The sequence below is a fragment of the Megalops cyprinoides genome, chromosome 9 (assembly GCF_013368585.1).
Source record: "Megalops cyprinoides isolate fMegCyp1 chromosome 9, fMegCyp1.pri, whole genome shotgun sequence".
Lineage (NCBI taxonomy): Eukaryota > Metazoa > Chordata > Actinopteri > Elopiformes > Megalopidae > Megalops > Megalops cyprinoides.
Window position 1 is genome coordinate 15,169,738 of NC_050591.1, and position 19,444 is coordinate 15,189,181.

A 19,444-nucleotide genomic window follows, 5' to 3' on the forward strand; every position below is an offset into this window, starting at 1 on the left:
GGATGTTCTGAGCCGTGTGTGGCACTCCGCAGCTGCCGGCGGAGCGACAGCCGGGGAGGAGAGAGAGAACGAGCGAAAGAAGAGTAGCGAGAGCCTTATCTATGAGATCCGTTTCACGGCGAAGAACTCGTAATCTCTGCCACGTTTCAGCCGTTATCCCGAGTCAATGTGAAGACAAAGCGTAAACTGCAAAAAGAAAAACAAGTGAAAGAAACTGGAGTAAGAAAGGGTATCCAGTCAGGAGGAAGTGCGATTGAACGTCGCCTTATTGTTCCGTGCCGCCTGCCTGTGTGAATCTGGGTGAACGTGTCCGATGGGCTGGCGAAAATGTTGCACTTTTCCCAAAGTCGCCGTCGCGTTATCCATGCGTAACCGCACAGCAGATCCGCGCGCACAGGTGAGTGTGTCCACCACGCACCTGTCCAGCCGAGAAGCGGTCAGCAGGAGCTTACACCTGTCGCCAGCCACGCGCTCTCGCCCTCACCACACCACATGTTGGATTCCCTTTATTTAAATCCCCCCAAAAACGCCCTCCCCTCACCTCGCTTCGCTCGCTCGCGCTCTCCCGCTGCGCCGTGCAGTGCCGAACCTCTCCACCGTGTTGGATCATTAGAATACCGAGGGAGGGGCCGCTTAGATGACGGTCCCATGGAGGGGAGGGGACGGAGGCGGGACCCAGCCAGTCCCTGCTTCTCGGCGCTGGCGAGTCGGGGACTAGGGCTGGAGAGATCGCCGGGGAACGTCGTCACCACTCCAGCACGGAGCCTCGCCTGGCCGAACACTGCGCTGTACACTCGTCGGGATTGCAAAACATTCCTGAGAAATATACCTGCTATTTATGGCATGTGGCTGGTAACTTTTTTCCTGCTGTATTCTTTACAAGAAGGTATGTGGAATAGTTTAAAATTATTATTAATCAGAAATGTTTCAGTTTTTGTGTTCACTATGTGTTATGATTACTGCGATTATTGATAGTTAAGAATGTGACAGATAAATAATATGCATTGGCTACGATTTTGAAATCTTCTCATTTTGTGAAAACATAGCGATGAAAAAAGTGATATACACGATTAATAAACCAACACTTATTACTTTTGTTTGATTTTTATCCTTTAAACTTGAATTAGACGATGAAAGATGGTCTCAAAGATTAATTTTCCATCTGACCTCCTGTTATTCTCAGTTACTGCCTATTATTGGGACTTTTTACTAATTTGGAATCAGCCTGTGTAACAAATCTTTTTTCTCTCTTTTAAAATCTACACAAAAAAGCCTTGTTTGTGTGTGTGTGTGTGTGTGTGTGTGTGTGTGACGGGGCACCGTGTGTCTGTACGCGCTGGTCCGTGACATTACAGATGGGGCTGATACCACGGTTTGTTTTCGCATTATACTGAGAGTTATGAATATGTAAAAACGACGAGAGAGAGGGGGGAGGGAGAGCGAGATACGCATAGATGGAGAGATGGTAGAGGTTATGTTCGGATGTTCAGTTTTGTTGGCTACTGTGAGATCTATACTTGAAAGTAGAGGGGGTCAGTGAAGTGTAAATTTGTTTGCTGAACCCCCCCCCCCCCCCCAGGTCCCGTCTCTTACCCCACCCCCTTCCAATCCGACCCCGATTTCGCGATTTCAAAAGGAATACGTGGTTTAAATAAAATGTATGAATTGCTGTTTTCGGTGAGTGGCACAGAATTGTGTGTGCGCGCGCACGGGCGCGCGTGCGTGCGTGTTTTAGTGCGGTTTTGGACAGTAGGGTTAATAAATTCAGAGATGTGTGAATTGATGCTGAGGTTATTGAGCGTGGATTATTTGGCAAGAAAATTTATCTTCTGCCGTATAATGGCCTTTTAGAGTATGACAACAAAGGACCAATGGTTGTGTAATTGCAGAAAGGACCGTAAAACGCACACAAACTATGAGCCCTTACACACACGCACACACACATATATAAATATATATGTATATTTTTTTATGTATTGAATGAGATTTGGAGGACAACATCGGTACCAATTTAATGAGAGAAATATGCTGTTTTAAAAGTGCTGTGGTTTTAGATGGTTGTGGTGTTTGTAATCATGCCACTTTTGCTCAAAAAGTGGGAAGAGGGGTGTGATAAGGGATATAAAATGTTCCCCCTCAAAAATGATGCAAATAGAAAAATATGATTAAAAAGACATTATTATTGTTTTAAATCTGCATGCAACAATAGCGTGTTCAAATATAGAACAAAATCCCCAACCCAGTCCGCGTCAGTCTGTTCCATAACCTCATTACACTGTGTATTATAATAATCCGCATTCAATTCTTATATGCTTTAGCGTTAGTGCAGGTTATTGCTGTCGACAAAATATATATATTTTTTATTATTTTCACATTATTTAATTTCTTAGTTTTTGCCCTGTGTGAAAGTAGTTGTGTAGTTTTTGCGTTTGTGTTTTTTTTGTTTGTTTTAATTTGTTTGTTTGTTTTATGTAACCGGATTTCAATGCTAAATTTCATTTTGTGCTTACCTTTATGTCTTCTGAACACACAAGGTGATATGGCATGTAGGGAAGTACTGTGTGTGTGTGGGGGGGGGGGGGGGATGGGGTGAGGGGTGTGCTGGATGACATGTTGAAGTGGGGAGAGGAACTTAAAAATTACGTTCATTTACATTATACCAAGGCCTACAATCATCGCCGTATACTAATTTCAACGTCAGGAAACATATTATTATACGTGTGTTAATATTCGGCTGGAAATTATATTTGAAATCTGTGTTCTATTCCACTATTCCACACGAACGACTGCAATGGGGAACAAATTCTCTTCAATTATATGATATGCATATGCATTAGGACTGCGTATTTTTCCGAACGGGCCGCGCCTCCATTGCGTGCCGTTCTTCCAAGGAAAAAGCATAGCCACGGAACCATTCTGCATATTTTTATTTTACATTATAATGATTACATTTAAGGCATAATTTTGACGGTGTCGTATAATTAGTGACTAAAGCGAGAGAAACACAGGTGCAAGTCAGTACCCGCGGGGAAGTTCAAGAGTATCACCCCATGTAAGCACACCTGAACCCGCGGAGGGGGATGGGGGGGAGGTTACCCCTCACCCCACCCCTCACCCCACCCCTCCCCCCTCCTCTCCCAGTCGGCTCAACGATCGTGTTGTGGTTTTATGGAAATTAAATGAAACGCAGTGAGGAGAACTGCAGTATTACAAATCTGAATTTACATTTTATTCAAATAATTTTACAATGACTTTAGATAATAATAATAATAATAATGATAATAATAATAATAATAATAACAAGAAAAATAATAATCTTTATTGTAATTAAAATAATACAAAATAACTAAATTTATATTGTTATTATATTTGTTCTATCATATACACTTGCATTTAAGCATAGCAGTCATGTAAAGGTAAATTAATTACTTGCCAGATTTGAAGGACAATCATCTTGTTATTTACTAATAAACACAGATTCCAATCCGACTTGACAGGCCTCAAATCTACCGAAGTAGTTTTTTTTTTTTTTTGTAAAAATAAATACAGTTTTATAAACAGGAACCAAATCGAATGCGAGCATTGAATTAATGACAATTTATATCCATTAATTAAAATTAATGAATTGATTACGTAGTCAGGAATTTCACTTAATGCCACGATTATTTGCAGACATATAGGTTGTTTAACTGTTTTTTAAGCGTGTACGTGTTTAGGACACATATTTACTGTGTGATTCTCTGTATATATTTTAGAGCTACATGTCCCCATATTAGCCTAATGTGAACGGGTTTAACCTTGTTTTACATGTAGGGAATACATGAAGTCGACGAAAAAGCACAAATGAGCGAACACAGGTGTGTGTGTGTGTGTGCACGCGTGCATGTGTGAGTATGGGTGGGTGTGTGTCCGCGCGGGTTCGTGTATTTAGGAATATTTTGAGAGCAATATTTATTTTAAGGATCAGTGGTCGTCAGGTTTGTCAAATTTGTGTGGCGGCTGCGATATTATCCGGTTGATCCGATTTTCTGAACGTTTGCCTAAATTAAAATGTGATTGAAAGCGTTCGAAGGGGGATGCAGTAACGCACATCAATCCTGTGGACACCAAATTATTATGATTATTATTACTACCTGGTTTGCAATATACTAAATTAATTATGATAATTACAATTTGTACAACATCAATTCTGAAATATTGAATGAGGCACCGCAGAATGTAATTTTCGTTTTCTGTCTTGTTTTTTTTTTTTTTTTTTTTTTTACCTGTCAACATGCTAAACCATCGAATAAATGACTATATTTTGCAAAACTGTAATAAATTTGAAGGTCAGAAATAAGTGCAATTTCTTACAAAATCTTTCCCCCACATTCCATGCACTGATAGAAGCAATGCCCCCACCCCGCCTTCAATTTTACTGTCCAGACCTCTCCCTCCACGTAAAGATGTGCAGAATTGGTTTCTGAACATTTTCATCCACCAAATACCCTGTTCTTCCCAGCTGCGCAATTAGTGCAACGACCCCCCCCCCCCCCCCCCCCCCCCCCCCCCCCCCCCCTTCCAAAAACTAAATCAGGTCAGTGGCCAGAAGGGTTCCATTTATTTCTGAAAACCACCCAGCCTCTTTCTCTTTTCAAAAACTCGTCTTTTTCGAGATTCTGTTTCCTAAAATTAAATGGACCTGCCCTCTTGTAGCATTATAACCATATTCTTCTTACTATTGCGTTTCCTACCCTGCTTGCAACTTACTAAGTAAATTCACGTTGAGAAAGAAAGCAGTGATTAAATTAAGAATGAATTGCTGCGCCGGCACCCACACAAGGCGAACAAAAATGCTTATGCTTTTGTACGTGGTAGTTGTATGAGTCAGATTCATCGACAGGCACACACCGGCTAGTAGCCTTCGTATTTATGAGAAGTTTTTTTCTCTAATAAGCGAAGAATGAATGCTTGGAGGTGCTGCCGTTTGGATCATCTGTGAATATTAAGCAGTGTCACAATGTAGTTGATGTAATTAGTTTTGTGTTTTGTTTTCTGGAATCTAAGGAGTAATGTCATCATTGCGGTTTTGCAATTAAGTGTCACATGACGTATCCAGTTTACCCCCGTGGTCTTTATCTTTCATAGTACCCTACTTGTTCAACTAGAACTATTTCAAAGATTGTACTTGCGAACTTATGGGTCAGCCGGTGCTGTATTTTATTTGAAATATTTTGCTGTCTGTCGAAGGTATGCCTTCTGTAAAACTTGTGTTGCGTATAAAAGTATCTTAGCATGTCATTGAAGTCGTAGACTGTTTTTTTCTGTCTCAAAGGATGTTGTATTTTTGTGAGTATGGTGGGCTGTTCCTTTGGCAGTTAAGCAGTTGCAGCTGATTTGTGTATTCATGTTAGCTTGCACTTGTGGTGTGCGTGTTTCTGCGAGCGTGTGTGTGTATGACAGAGAGAGAGAGAGAAACAGAGAGAGGGTGTGCTAGTATACTGCGACTGGGAGATTGACTTCAGCGAGCTCATCCAACACCGCTCTCTGCCCCCATTACAGCACTTAGTGCCAACTGAAAGAGTCTTGACCCCTTGTCTCTCCTTCCTCTTGCTCTCGCCTAGCTTTCAATCTCCTTGTCTCTCCGTGTTGCTCTTCCTTAGGCTCAGTGCTTTGCCAACAGGCCGGCGGAATCGTGGGAGGTGGATATTTAATAACAGAAATGCCGCATCGCTTCAACCTTTCTCCTCCTTAATAGCACCCCTTTCTCTGTATTTGTCATTTGATTTGAAGTACGGCCTCAACAAGTACCTGGCTGTCAGTCTCGCGTCATGTTCGCGGCTCGCTCCGCTGAGCATCGGGTGTCCCCAGCGCAGAGTGACGGAGGCGGTGCGGCTCCGCGCTGTTTCGCTTGTAACGGGTGTGTGAGGAAGCCGCTGAACCTGCCACTAACCCACACCGCCGTGGAATCGTTTTTCTACCGCCTTTTTGGAATCCACACGAAACATTACCAGTGAAGGTCATGTGATTGTTAAGACTCAGCCTTGTACTTGGATTATTTGACATTTTACGTAGTTTGCTATCTGTGAAACAAAAAAATAACACCCATTAACGAATTGATTCTGTTTTTAGTCATTCCGCGCGCAAACGAAATGCACCGAGTGGAAATATTCTGTGCTGACGAAACAAATCCGTTTCTGCTGTTCAGATGTAGTTAATAACGCCATTGCTGGTGTAATGATGGTGAATCAAATTAAGGTATATCAGACATCAGGAGTTATAGTCTTATCTGACACATTTATTCATCATACAAGTCGGTGAATCGTATTTAAGAATTTTACTTGAATTAGAATGTGTTATCCATGTGTGCTCAGACTCCAGCCAGAAGGTGCAGGAGAACAGAACTCTCTCAGTGCAGTAGCAACAACAGCAGCTGCTGCCCAAATTAATCCTCCAAAGTTAGGGCAGAGACTGAAGCAATGTCCTTATCCATTCCAAAGTATGGGAAGAACAGCATGTTTGGTGGAAAGTTAGATGCTGACACGGAGTTCTTTTTCTGTTTTGAACTACACCTCACTGCCTGACTTAGGAGAAAGAGAAGGAAGAAACTGGGTGTAATAAGGACTGGGAAAGAAATGGTGTTACAAGGGTGAGTTTAGGGGAAGAATTAAAAGGGAATCTTTATTCGGTGAAGGATTCTCTCTCTCTCTCTCTCTCTCTCCCCCCTCCTTTTCTCTCTCTCTGCCTTTTTCTCTCTCCTGGATAGACAGAATGAGGGGGTAGAGATGGGACGGTGTGGGTTGGAGCCGAAAGGGGTGGGTGCTGTCTAAGGTTAAGACAACAGTCTGATATTCACTTAGTTGGAAAAACTTGACACTTCCAGTGAAGTGCTGAAGTAGCATGCTTTTTTACCTATGCTGCAGAAAATGGGGAGATCAAGGTTAAAACAACTGCTGCCTTGATGAGGGGTTGGAGCCCTTCTATCTACCTATCTTTTTCTATCTATCTATCTTTCTCTCTTTCATTCTTGCTCTCTTTCTTTCTTTCTTTTCATACTTACACATACACAAACAGTGGGATGCATTATGCAAATTTCCTTGATATCCTTGATTCAGCTGGGGGGGGGCGGACTATGCTGGTTTCCAGCTGACTGAGTTTATGTTCATGCAAATCATACTGAACAATCAGTGAAACAGCAGCAACAAAGCAATAGTCACCTGCTTTGCATCTTTGTGTGTAAACTGCTTTGTATCTGGGTGTGGATATAAAAGGTTGGCAGATTTTCAGTATGGACTTCCCCTCCATTCAAGTATTTCCACACATCTGTCCCCTCGTCTATTCTGTAAATATGCATTCATGTCAAAACAGGGGACTATTCCGAATACAATACTACAGTCCTGCTATGGCTACCTGTCATAATATGAACAATCACAAAAACAATAATTATAATGGTAGTAGTAGCGATATCATAATTATTACATGTGTATTGCTTATTGTTAATTTATATAATGCGCACAAGCATAGTTTGGGTGAAATTTAAGCCTAGTAAAATATACTTCAATGATTACATTAGACACCAACCACCCTGATACTAACTAATGCCAATGCTGGTAGTAATGCTGTGTTCTTCACTTGACTCATAGTAGTGTTTTTCCCTCCTAAGATCAAGACTCTTCTTCTAGAGCTCTTCTTTAGATTCCTCATTAGTGTGTCAAGGGCATGATTCAAGGAGGTTCAGGGCACTATTCGATCTAACTGCAGTGTTCTTTGTCTTAAGCAGGTGTTACTTTTGCAGAGTTTTCCTTTTATTTAATAAAGACTGCTTAAATTTGTTTCTCGAATATTAGAACAAAGTATTGCCATTATAAGTGAAATTTTAATGGATGACAATAGGACATCAAAATCTGGAAACATATAATTAATACCTTGTGATATTTATTATATGTTATCTCTCAATACTAGACAAAGTGAGATAAAACAATGGTTTTTCAAACATGACTATGCATCTGGAGACCTAAACTACACTCCACACTGCTGGTCAGACTGCTGGTGATTATTTTATGTTATATCTGAAGATGGTTTCTCTAAGAGGGTTGAATCATATTGCATACCACAGGTTTGTGTATTTTTTTTTTTACAGACATTGATTGTTTTTTTAACAGACTATCAAGCTGAATATCAGGCTGACATTAGTGCAACATCGCTTTAACATTGCATCAACGGTGGTAGTGAACATGATCACAGTCAGGTTGGGAGAGGTTCTCATGCTGATGGTGGAGGAACTAAACATCTCTCCTGTAATGCATGGCATTGTCCATACATGGGTAACTATTGGAATGCCTGTCTATGTGACAACACCTGTGCTGGAATGAACATGCAGGAGCAGAGAGAGGGGGGGAGAGAGAGAGAGAGTGCGGGAGGGAGACAGAGTGAGGGAGAGAGAGAAAAAGAGAGGGAGAGCATGCGTGTGCATCTGCATATATGCCAGTGCTGTGTGCAAGTCTCAGGGCTGAGTGTCTGTGCTGGTGCAGCCAGCCGCATTATGCATAGCAGCTCTGCATGGGCAATATCCCTGCCACCCTGGCATACATATTCATCCACCGTTTTCATGCAGACTGCAAAAAGATAAAATGTGCAAATGTATCAGTGTGCATACAAGCGAACAGAGCTCAATGAAAAGGGGAAAGAGGCAAACATCACCATCAAAAGACCCTTAAGAAAGCATTTTTTTTCGATCGAAAAGCATTTTACTTTCCTTTTTTTTAACATTTTTTTTTTTTTTGCAATCCTAGAGGAACGTGAGGGAGCGTGAGGGCTGGGGGGGCTGGATTACCCTGCAGAGGAGTCTCTCAGAACAAAGGAGGAAAAAATTGGGTTACTTCATTATCCTCTTCATCAAGCGCGCGCCGCGTTCCCAGCTCTGCTGTTTCACGGACGACGCCCTCTGTCTGCCGCGGCTCAAGCTGCACCCAGATGGAGTGCATGGAGACATCTCTCTTAGTCCTGCACAAAGTTTTATAGCGGTGCATGATCATGACTCATGATTGTAGCCATATCCATTTCTGGATGGTTTAAAAACGGAAGCGTCTTGAAGTACAGGCGGGCCCGCTGAATATGGTGCCAATCCATGGCAGGACCATTACTCCCAATGCATTTCTGAGTATCAAACACAGGCTGAATTGATTGTAGTTTTTAAAAGTCTTTGGTTTAGTCTGGTTTGGAACTGAACACACAAACAGGGCATGTCCAGCTAGACAGTCTTACTATACTGCCACTGGCTGATACTAGATAACCATATACAGCGAGAGAGATGATGTCAATGTTTGACGGGCTTAAGCCTCTCCCTCAACCAGAAGGAGCTAGGCTCTCGTCCCCCTGCTGGACTGCACCGGAGGCAGTAAAATATGGATGTTTTGTTTTTAGTCTGTGGCTTTTGTTTGAGCGAAGACCCAGGGCTAAAGTCATAACTGGGAATTGAGGATGAAGAGTGCATATGCGAGGGAATCGATGGATTTGCAGTCCACAGTGTGTGAGTCCCTCCTACGCAGGTCACGCCAGACACGTACACGTACACACATGTGCATGCCCATGCAGTCGACTGAGAAATAAAGAGGTTAGGTGTTATGCAGGGACTGCCTTTTTACAAGGGAGAAGGTATGTTGGCCGCACGCCCACAGAACCACTGACCTTTTGGAATGAAAAGTCTGCTGACGTGGAAAACCATTGAATTGATACTTAACATGTATTGTCCCATACATGTGTATAATTTCCTCAGTTGTGTGGGAACACAGGCTGCATAGTGATGGACAGGGATTCGGAGGGGACAGAGAAAGACAAGGGCAGAAAGAAATAAAGAGACAGAAAGAGAGAGAGAGAGATGGGCACAGTAAGACTAATAAGACCCTCCTACCTGGATCAGGCTGTCCATTTAAGACCCCTTATTTGCATACAACACCCCCCCCCCCCACCGCTCAAAGTAATTCCAGCAAATTTGCATTTGCAATTAATCAGGAAATAAAACCCTCTTCACTCCATCTCCTCCTCTCTTTCACCTCCATCCCCCTTTCCCTCCCTCTCTCCCTCTCTCTCTCACATATGGGGGTCAGGTTGCTGAGACCTTGACAGCCAGCGGTGAAACCCCCGCCCCTCCCCCTCTTACCCCAGACCCCCACTGTGAGATTATAGATATTGCAATCTTTATTATGGGGGTTTATGCTGTGGGCCATAATCTGCAGTGGAGGGAAGGGGGGCAAACTGGGTGACCTGGATTCACCAAACTCCGATAGAACGGGGGCAGTTCAATTTTTTTACGGTTGTTTATTTACATTTATTTGTTCCATTAAAAACTAACCGTGGTTCTATGTAGTTGTTATCTGTTACAATCCGGGCGCATCACATTCAGTGTTTGGTGTGTTGTGTTTTTGGTGAACATGTTGGTGAACATCTCTCTTCAAAATGTAGACGTGTGCTTCCACGTAACAGTCCAAGCATCCCCAGCTCCCCCACAGCTAGAGCTGCTGTGCTGTGGACGTTGAGCTGAGCTGTAGCCTCTGTCCTTGGTGCTGATTGGTTGCTTACGCTAGTGGTCAGACAGCTTTGCCAATAAGGACTGGTGTTGTCTTCTGAGGGCACACAGGACCATGTTAGGTCTGCACACTTCTAAAGTCATAGGAGAGCAACGGTGGCTATCCATAACTGGTTGAGGGTAACTGGTCTATTTTAATCCTGAGCAGGGCCCCCTTATTTTTGGTAAAATATTCCAGGGCATACTAATAACTTGGTAAAAGTAATACAGGTTATGGGTATTTTTTATGTTTTCGTTAACTTGACCACTGCAATATTACTAAATGTGTCATATTTCATAACAGTAAACAACAAATGTCTGCACAGGTACTACAGTATCTTAAAGTCACCGGCTGGTCCATGAACAGATTTAGAAAGTGGTTTTCTTCCTGGACTGAGGGCAGGGGTCACACAGACATAGTGAAGGGGAGGATCCTTCATTTCATGTTCATGCTCATGCCTCTATATGGTTCTACAGCCCTTGATAGCCCTGGTTATGATAAACAAAAAACACTTTGAGTCCTTGGAACCGTAAAATGTGAATTTATCATACTGATCCCACTCTCTTGTCTTCTGAAACCCCTCCCACCTTTAGTGGCTGTCTTGTCACCTAAAACGGTCACAGAACCTCAAACCTCAAGCCTGTTGCTTGACTTTGCCCCTCCTTTCCCTCATCCAGTTTCCGCTGCTTGAAATTCTCACTCTCCAGAGCTTTCCCATCACCATCCTCATCCACGTCCATGCACTACATATACTTTCCAATCCTCTCAGTGCATCCAGACCCTGTGCCACCAGGCCAATGCTTCTCTTTTCCCTATCCCTGTCTTCAGGAGACAACTCTTTCACTATTCCTCATCTCTAGGCCTGTGCCCTCTGTCCCCACTCCTCAACCTCACCCTGCACCTGTGTCCATATCTTTATCTTATTCCTTTACCTCAACCCTTTCCATCTGCCCCAAGCCAGTGACTGCACAAACCCTGTACCTTTGCCTTAACCCTGTCCCTCTGACCCAGCCCTGTCCATTTGACCCAACTCTGTCCATTTGATCAAACCCTGTCTGTTTGACTCGACCCTGCCCGTTTGATCAAACCCTGTCTGTTTGACCCAGCCCTGCCCGTTTGATCAAACCCTGCCTGTTTGACTCGACCCTGCCCGTTTGATCAAACCCTGTCTGTTTGACTCGACCCTGCCCGTTTGATCAAACCCTGTCTGTTTGACCCAGCCCTGCCCGTTTGATCAAACCCTGCCTGTTTGACTCGACCCTGCCCGTTTGATCAAACCCTGTCTGTTTGACTTGACCCTGCCCGTTTGATCAAACCCTGTCCGTTTGACTCGACCCTGCCCTGTTCAGTTCCAGTCCCTCCACCCCACCCCGATGCCCTAATCTGCCTGCTCTGGAGAGCAAGGGAGAGACACTCCTCTGTGGGGCGATTATCTGGGCGGGGAGGCTGTGTGTGTTAAATGTGAAAGGAGATTATATGGATTTAACTCTCTGCGTCTGGCATACAAATTCCAATCACATAACACACCCCTCCCTGTTCTCTGGAAATATGAAAAGGGGGGAGATGGAGCACTCTGTCTCCTCCCCCACCTCATCCAGTAAAGTCTTTATCTCTAATCTCCACCTCTCTGCTCTCTACCATCCATTTTTTTTTTTTTTTGGGGGGGGGGGGGGTCCCCCTTTTGTCAGGCGCTTTATGATTTTAACAAGACATCTGATGTAGGTGTGCTATCTTAGTGACATTTGACATGTCAGAAGTGGGCCTACACATGGGCAAAACTAAACAAAATCAGGAAAATAAGAGGAATGATAACAATGATTATGACAACAAGAAGTAAAGAAATGAAGTCTGCTGTTTTTCCAATGGCAGCAACAAGTTTTAAAAGTAAGGTCTACACCATATTTAGTTCATTTAGGTTTTACATAAGAAATATAGTATTTACAGTATTTCAGTATTACAGTATTTACAGTATTGTAATTACAATAAAATCTGTAAATCTTTTGTTGCATTTCCTGCACTATTTATGCAACTGAGTGTTTTTCATTATTTGCAAGCAATCCAGGTTGCTAGCTACGCAAAACAATGTTATTGTTATTGCACAGAATATATGCATAACCTGCATTACTCAGCACTACCCGCTGGTTTAAGCTCCAGCAAAGGAACCGTGACAGCAATGTTCATATCAGGTAAAGCACATGCTTGGATTTGAAATTTGGCTGTAAACATTGTTTCAGGATGCAAGGATTGCTATACTATAAAAATTAAAGTTAAAGTATGATAATAAACTGATTTTAAATCAACACAGGGACATGGGAAGGGACTTTCAAAAAATCACGACATTAAGGTGGTTGGGATATCAACCAGGTTCATCCGTCACTGTAAATTCAGTGCATTTTGTTTGCTTATCAGAGCCCCACGTTTAGGGCAGATTGCATTGCTTATATTTTGCAGATACTCTGTAATCCACGCACTCCGCCGGGCCATTACTGAAGCAATTTAGGTTAAGACCAACAGCAGAGTCCCCCCCTTGGGACGTAAACCTTTGACCCACGTGTAATAAGTCTAGCGTCCTGCCCACTCCTCCTTACCCCCGCCCCATGCGCGGCTCTCGCCCTCCACTCTCTCTGCGTTCCAGCTGAGCACTGTTTAACCTCAGGCTGCAGTTTTCCCCCATTTAATATGGATTCTGTTGTCACTGCTCGTGTCAGACATTTTGATGATGTGTGTGTGGAGTCGGAAAATCTGCAGTTTCTGAGTGCAGTCCTGACTTGATATTTTGCTGACTCGATATTGACATGTCAATCAATGAGAATGAACTACACAGGGATATGAACTGAGGGACTGCCGGGGTCTGCTTGCCTGCTACAATTACAGCTGTGTTAAAATCTAGGTGATTAATTATACTGCAGCGCGGCACCACCTGAATTATGATTTTTGCGTCGCCAGATTTTTATAATGGAAAGTATGCTCACCAGTCTGTGAAATATGAAGCAGAAGACGTCCATGAAGAAAAATGATTTGTGGTTTTAATTGATTAACCCTGTCATCCGCTGTTTTTAGTATTTTCACCTGTCAGTCAACCCCTAGTGTTTGATTCTGAATTTGTTGGAAGTAAGATGCCATTCTTCAAGTGAAAGTGACCTTGACTCGATCATAGGAACCAAGGACTGCAAAATATCAGTGCATTAACTGATGCAATTAATAAAACAAATGTGTTCACTTTTTAAATACTTTTTTATGTTACTTGACCTTTCTAAGATACTGTAATTCAGAATTCAGAAGTGTGAAGTGTAGAGATACTGCTTGCTAACAGAGGAAGAACTAAAATAATGGTGACAATCTCATGGAAGTTCAAGCACGGGTTCAGCATGCCAGGATACATTCATAATGTGCACATGATATTTTTTCGAAAAGGCTTTTCTCCTAATATCTTCTGAATAACATGCAGGGGAAAAAATTGAATTATTCTATGAAACATAGAGAGACTCATTTGCTTAAGCAACTAGAGCAATTTAAAAAACCATAACAAATCAAATTCATATTTGGTGCATTGAAACATATGTTTTCCTATTTTTTGACCAGGCAACACAATTTGTTGTTTGTATCTCCAGCTACACTGTATTTGTTTTCACAAAATATTCTTTTTGGACAAATTTGGATTTCTGAAGACCCTATTATGCTAATTTTACTTGTATTAACATGTTTTAGAGTGGGAGCAATTTTTAATTAGATACAGTTTCATGAATTTTAAAATAAAGTGGTTTCATTTGGATAAAAGTTTGCAGTCTTTGAGTGAATGGGCATTTTCACTGCCTAGCTGTAAATGTATCCACATTACTTCACTGAATTGATGTAACTCTCTTATAAGGAACCGACTCAAAACTTTGAACTAAATGCCTAATCTTGAGCCTGTTTTTTCTATGAACCATATGTATTTAACCTTACGGTTTAAGTGGGTGTCTGGTCAAACAGGGGTTTCACCCTGGGATCATAGTGCTCAACTCCTGTGCCCGTGTTCTGTGGAAACCCCTTTGCTCATGTGCTTTACAGTGATCGTTGTGTCTTCTGAAGCCGTTTGTGTGTGTGTGTGTGTGTGTGTGTGTGTGTGTGTGTGATGGACAGTTAGAGAGGGAATGATGCGTTGTAGTTGTATATATAAGAAGGGAACTGCTGCAGGTTTAAAACTGTGGTCCTCGCCACATACAATACAAAAAGATATGATCATCTCAGCAGGCTAAAGACCAAGGTTCCCAGCTCAGGGAAGGTATCGCACTGTTTTTCTGTCATCAGGGCAGGATGTCGCCTCTTTCAGTTGATGCCCATTCAGTCTACTCAACCCTGCTCCAAAAGTCAATCTCCTCACTGACCCCATCCTCCCCTCTTTCTCTCTCCCTCAGTGCACAGCGAGGATGTGGGCTCGACGCGGCTGTACTTTGTGAACGCCTCCTTGCAGAGAGTGACGTTCTCCAGCTCGGTAGGGGTGTCCCTGCCCTGCCCAGCAGGTGGCGCCCCCCATGCCGTCTTGCGCTGGTACCTGGCCACCGGCGACGACATCTACGACGTCCCGCACATCCGCCATGTCCACGCCAACGGGACGCTGCAGCTCTACCCCTTCTCCCCCTCCGCCTTCAACAGCTTCATCCACGACAACGACTACTTCTGCACCGCCGAGAACCAGGCCGGCAAGATCCGCAGCCCCAGCATCCGCGTCAAGGCCGGTGAGTGAGAGAGGAGGCGCGGGGAGAGGACGAAGCAAGAAGGAGGGAGCGAGGGAGGGATGGAGGGAGGGGTGGGGTCAAGAGGGAGGGGGGGGGGTCCAGAGGGCTGCAGGGGGAGGAGTCAAGAGGGGGAGCGAGTGGGAGGGGAAGGCCAGAAGGAGGTAAAAACGGGAGAGCAAAGAGGGAATAGGAAGGTGAGGGAATGAAGAGAAAGGAGGCAGATAGAGGGGCTTAGGGAGGAGAGGAGATGAAAGAGGAACAGGCAATGGAAGTTGGAGGAAAAGAGAGTGGAGAAGCGGAGAGGGAGGAAACAGGGAGGGGTGAGTGGGAAAGAAAAAAGAAAAAGGTTGGAAGGGAAAGTGGGAGGGAAGGGGGAAAGGGAAAGCAAGAGAAAGGTCGACAGATGGAGACAGAGGGATAACAGCAGGGGAGAGGGAGGGAGAGGCTGAGATGGGGAAAGCGGGTAGAAGAGAGAAAAGGAGCAGGGGAAAGAGAGGAGAAGGTAAGAGCAGTTATACAGAGATGAGACAATACAGGAAACAGAATGTGATGGTGGACAGGAGGTGAAAGAGAGACAGATTGGAGTAAGAAATGAAAAAAGAATAAGAAAGGCAGGATGAACATTTGCACAGGGTGAATAGTGAGTTATACAGTAAGAGTGAGGGTATAAGGAAGACAACAAGAGATCTATGTAGTTTGCCAGGGTAAGCAGGTAGCCATAAACCTCACCCATTACAACCATATGACAGAACTCTTCACACAAGACACAATTAACCCTAGACAATAGAACCAACCTGACTCTTTCTCTCTCACATACAAACTCAACACTCTTTTTTCTCCTGTCTTTTACACACTCACATCTTCTCCTTTGCCATTCCCTTATCCTGTTACTGCTCTGTATCTCTCTTCCTTCTCTCCAACCTCTAACATACTTGCGCCTCCGCGTCTAAACAAGAAAAGAATTATCCAGAGAGTGACGGCGATAACAGTGTCGACACCGGGAAACAACAGCCTCCGTATTAGTAACCTTAATAACAATAAAAGCCGGAGCAGGGCCGTGTACACAGTCGGCCCAGCGACCTTGTGTTGTAGAAAGCCGGTGGCAGACAGACGCACGGCGACACAGACAGTTGGCAGAGTGACCCTGGGCGCGGCGCCAAGGTCAACGCCGGCGCGCGGGGGAGACCAGAGGGCCCCCGCCTCTCCCTCAAAGCTGCAGAGAAAGGGAGAGGGCGTCCGCGCGTGCCAGCCCGTGCCCAGCCTGTGCCAGCGCCTCCTGTCTCCCCGGCTCCATCTGTGCCCAAGACAGAGCGTCCCCGTTCCCCTGCCCCCCCTCCAGCTCTGGTTCGGCGCCGCCGTCTCCCTGGCCACTGCGCCGGCTGTTCCCGGGGGCTGGCAGGCCGCTTTTGAGGAGGCGAGACAGACACACAGAGCCCGTGTGCTCAGAGGAGACGGGCATTCGCAGTGCCTGCTGGGACAGGTCTGCAAGGGCAAGGGGCGGATCGGGGCTGTACCGTAGAGGCCGTGCAAGTATGGGTGTTTGGAGAAGAGAAGAGGGCACACCTGCACATTCATGCACCCACACACCCTCACAGAAATGCACCACTGTTCTCTACATAGGACCAATAGGTGCATATACAGTATATCTGGTCTGCCCAGGCAAGGTAACGGATAATGTCTAATAAGAAGGTTCCCAACATTCAGAAAACACTGTCAGGCCCCTAGCATGGAATTCCCCCCCCCCCCCCCCCTCTCCCCCCTCCAAGTCACCATCTCTGGTGTCTCAGTGTGTTCCGTGGTTGCCATGGGTGACAGAGCTGTGACTGGCATGGCGCAGTGTCACCTGTGTCAGGTGGCATGAAGGAGTGATGACAACAGACAGTTCCTAGCATGAGTCCTTCCCTATCTCCAGCTCTCTCCCCCTTCTCCCCGCCTCTTTTTCTCACTCACACACCCCCATGCTGTGATGGCATCAGAAACCATGGCCAAAGACATAGATTTTACGAAAAGCGCCTTTTTGTGATAAGAATACCTATTTGTTATGATTCATTCTGTTTTTTTAACGTGTTTCTCAGAGGTCTTTAGGTGTCTTTTTGAGGCCCCAACTTGTTTTGTGTGTATATTTAGTCACATGTTTTCAGTGTTTAACACATGCCAGCATTGCTACTTGGCATTAATCACAGGTAGGGGCTATACACGGATTCTCTCTCTGCTTTTCATATTAGGCGAGAGATAACCCCCCTCCTCTGCACTGAAATTGTTTTATAGCCTGCCCCACGACACGTACATCAGACGAACGTTTATGCACAGACTCATCATAACCCGCCGAGTTAGGGTTTAAAAGGGTGAATCTGGCCTGTACGCCAAAGATGTCTTGCCTCCATTCTATACTGTGTCTCCATGCGAGAGTAGGGTGGTAGCCCAATTTTTGTCGTTTTAAGTATCGGTACAGGTGATAAATCACTCTATATCTATATATATCCAATATATATCTATATTGGATACGCGGGACCATTAATCGCGCACTTCACTGGCCCTTTTAAGTAACAAACACAAAACCCAAACAGCATGGCCGTTCTGGTCCGAGTCCCCCAAAAGACGTAGGATAAAAAAAAATCGCAAGATAATCAGCTGCGCAAACGTCGGGAATCCCAGACGTCCCCGTCAACGTCCCTCTCCCGCCACACGCGCGTTGAGCAATTTGTGTCTGTCAGTTAGGCACCCGAGAGGTAAGCCTGAATTAGTTCTCTCCCTCTCCGTGTTCATCTATCTGTCCATCTAGTCAGACTGTTACTTTGTGCCATTGGGTTTAGTACCTGTGGCTGAAGACACGGGGTTTGTGACCTTGGTGTGTGTGTTCTGCTGGCACAAACCGATTGCATAAAGAACCTCATGTGCTCTGCTTCCATTGTTGTTCTAGCTGAGTTAATGAGCGCTTCCTGTACGTGTCATCTCTCCGCTTCATGTGCGTGTCTCTTTCACTATGGTTTCGTTGTCTTTGTTTTCGTGTGTTTCACTCCTCCAGTTCTCCAAGTCTGTGCAGTGTTTGGAAGTGCCGTCATCGCTACAGCTCATTGTGTTGCTCCTCAGTAAAACTGTTCCACCGCTGATTATGTAAATCCATACAATTATACACATCAATGTGTACCTACATGCATGTACGCAGACATTCAATTAAAACTGTCTGTCCTTATCATTTATATGTCACTAATTTTACGAACTTATATCTTAAGAAACAACCATCAGATTAAGCACTGTCTGAACAGCCTACAGCACTATGAGAATCGACTCACGTGAGCATTATCAGGCTTATGTATAGCAAGTCGCTATCCACAAAAAATGTTCTGCGTTCCTCTCTTAAATACGCCATATGTATGACACTGCGAATCCCAAATGCCATACACAGATGCATTAAAAGTGAACTGGATCAGCTGCCAGCCTGAGTGAAGTTCGGGACTTCACAAATGAAAAGGAAAGCAAGGTTTGAAACAACAGGTGCACGGCTAAAACGCCCTCATTATATTTTGGTCTTTTTTTTCCTCCAAAGGGACAGAACCCGATGTTTTGTTTATTTTAAACAAACATGTCTATGAATTAATTAACACGACCATTCATTTGCTCTTTATTTGAGTCATTTCTCCTTTTCTTTGCTTTATGAATAAGTAAATATCGTATTGGGTTTCGCTGTGCTGAATTATTTAAATGACAGTGATACAGGACTCTCGTCCCAGTAAGCGGAGAGCGCAAGGCGATGTTTTAGCTCGTTTCTAAGCAACCGGCGAATGTAGCCAAGGCATCAATCACATTCTAATGACTACGTGCGCATCTAGAGGGGAGTGTAATTTATACACAAACAATACTCTTTATATGTGCCATGTCTCACACATGAAACTATTATTAATTTGCGTATTCGTATCCCCTACTTTGGGAAGGATGTGGGTCCATTGCACTATGAGAAGTGCATAGACATAATAACGACTACGTTCTTAAAAAAAAACGATTAGTAAAGGATGACAGCGTGATTAATATATGCCCCTACATAATCGCGACATCCTCTATTTTTTATGAATTCATGAGTGGCTAGAAGTGCCAGAGATATGGATATGGACACCGTGGTTCCGGTTCAGGACTTGACACTATGCGTGACCTGACGGGAGGCCAAGTATTCCTGAACAAGGTTAC

At 44.2% G+C, this 19,444-nt stretch overlaps 1 protein-coding gene across 4 annotated transcripts in view; it reads left to right on the forward strand.

Moving 5' to 3' along the window:
• Positions 1 to 722: 722 nt before the first annotated feature.
• Positions 723 to 19,444, forward strand: part of LOC118782807 (Down syndrome cell adhesion molecule-like protein 1 homolog) — a 110,671-nt gene continuing 91,949 nt past the window's right edge. For 2 of the 4 annotated variants that reach the window (XM_036536375.1, XM_036536376.1), the window contains exons 1-2: positions 798 to 886; positions 14,942 to 15,262. In XM_036536375.1, the coding sequence (XP_036392268.1) occupies positions 844 to 886; positions 14,942 to 15,262 (364 nt within the window). In that variant the 5' untranslated portion in view covers positions 798 to 843. Of the gene's footprint in view, positions 887 to 14,941; positions 15,263 to 19,444 lie in introns of all 4 variants that reach the window. The other 2 variants (XM_036536374.1, XM_036536373.1) reach the window with 2 other exon arrangements.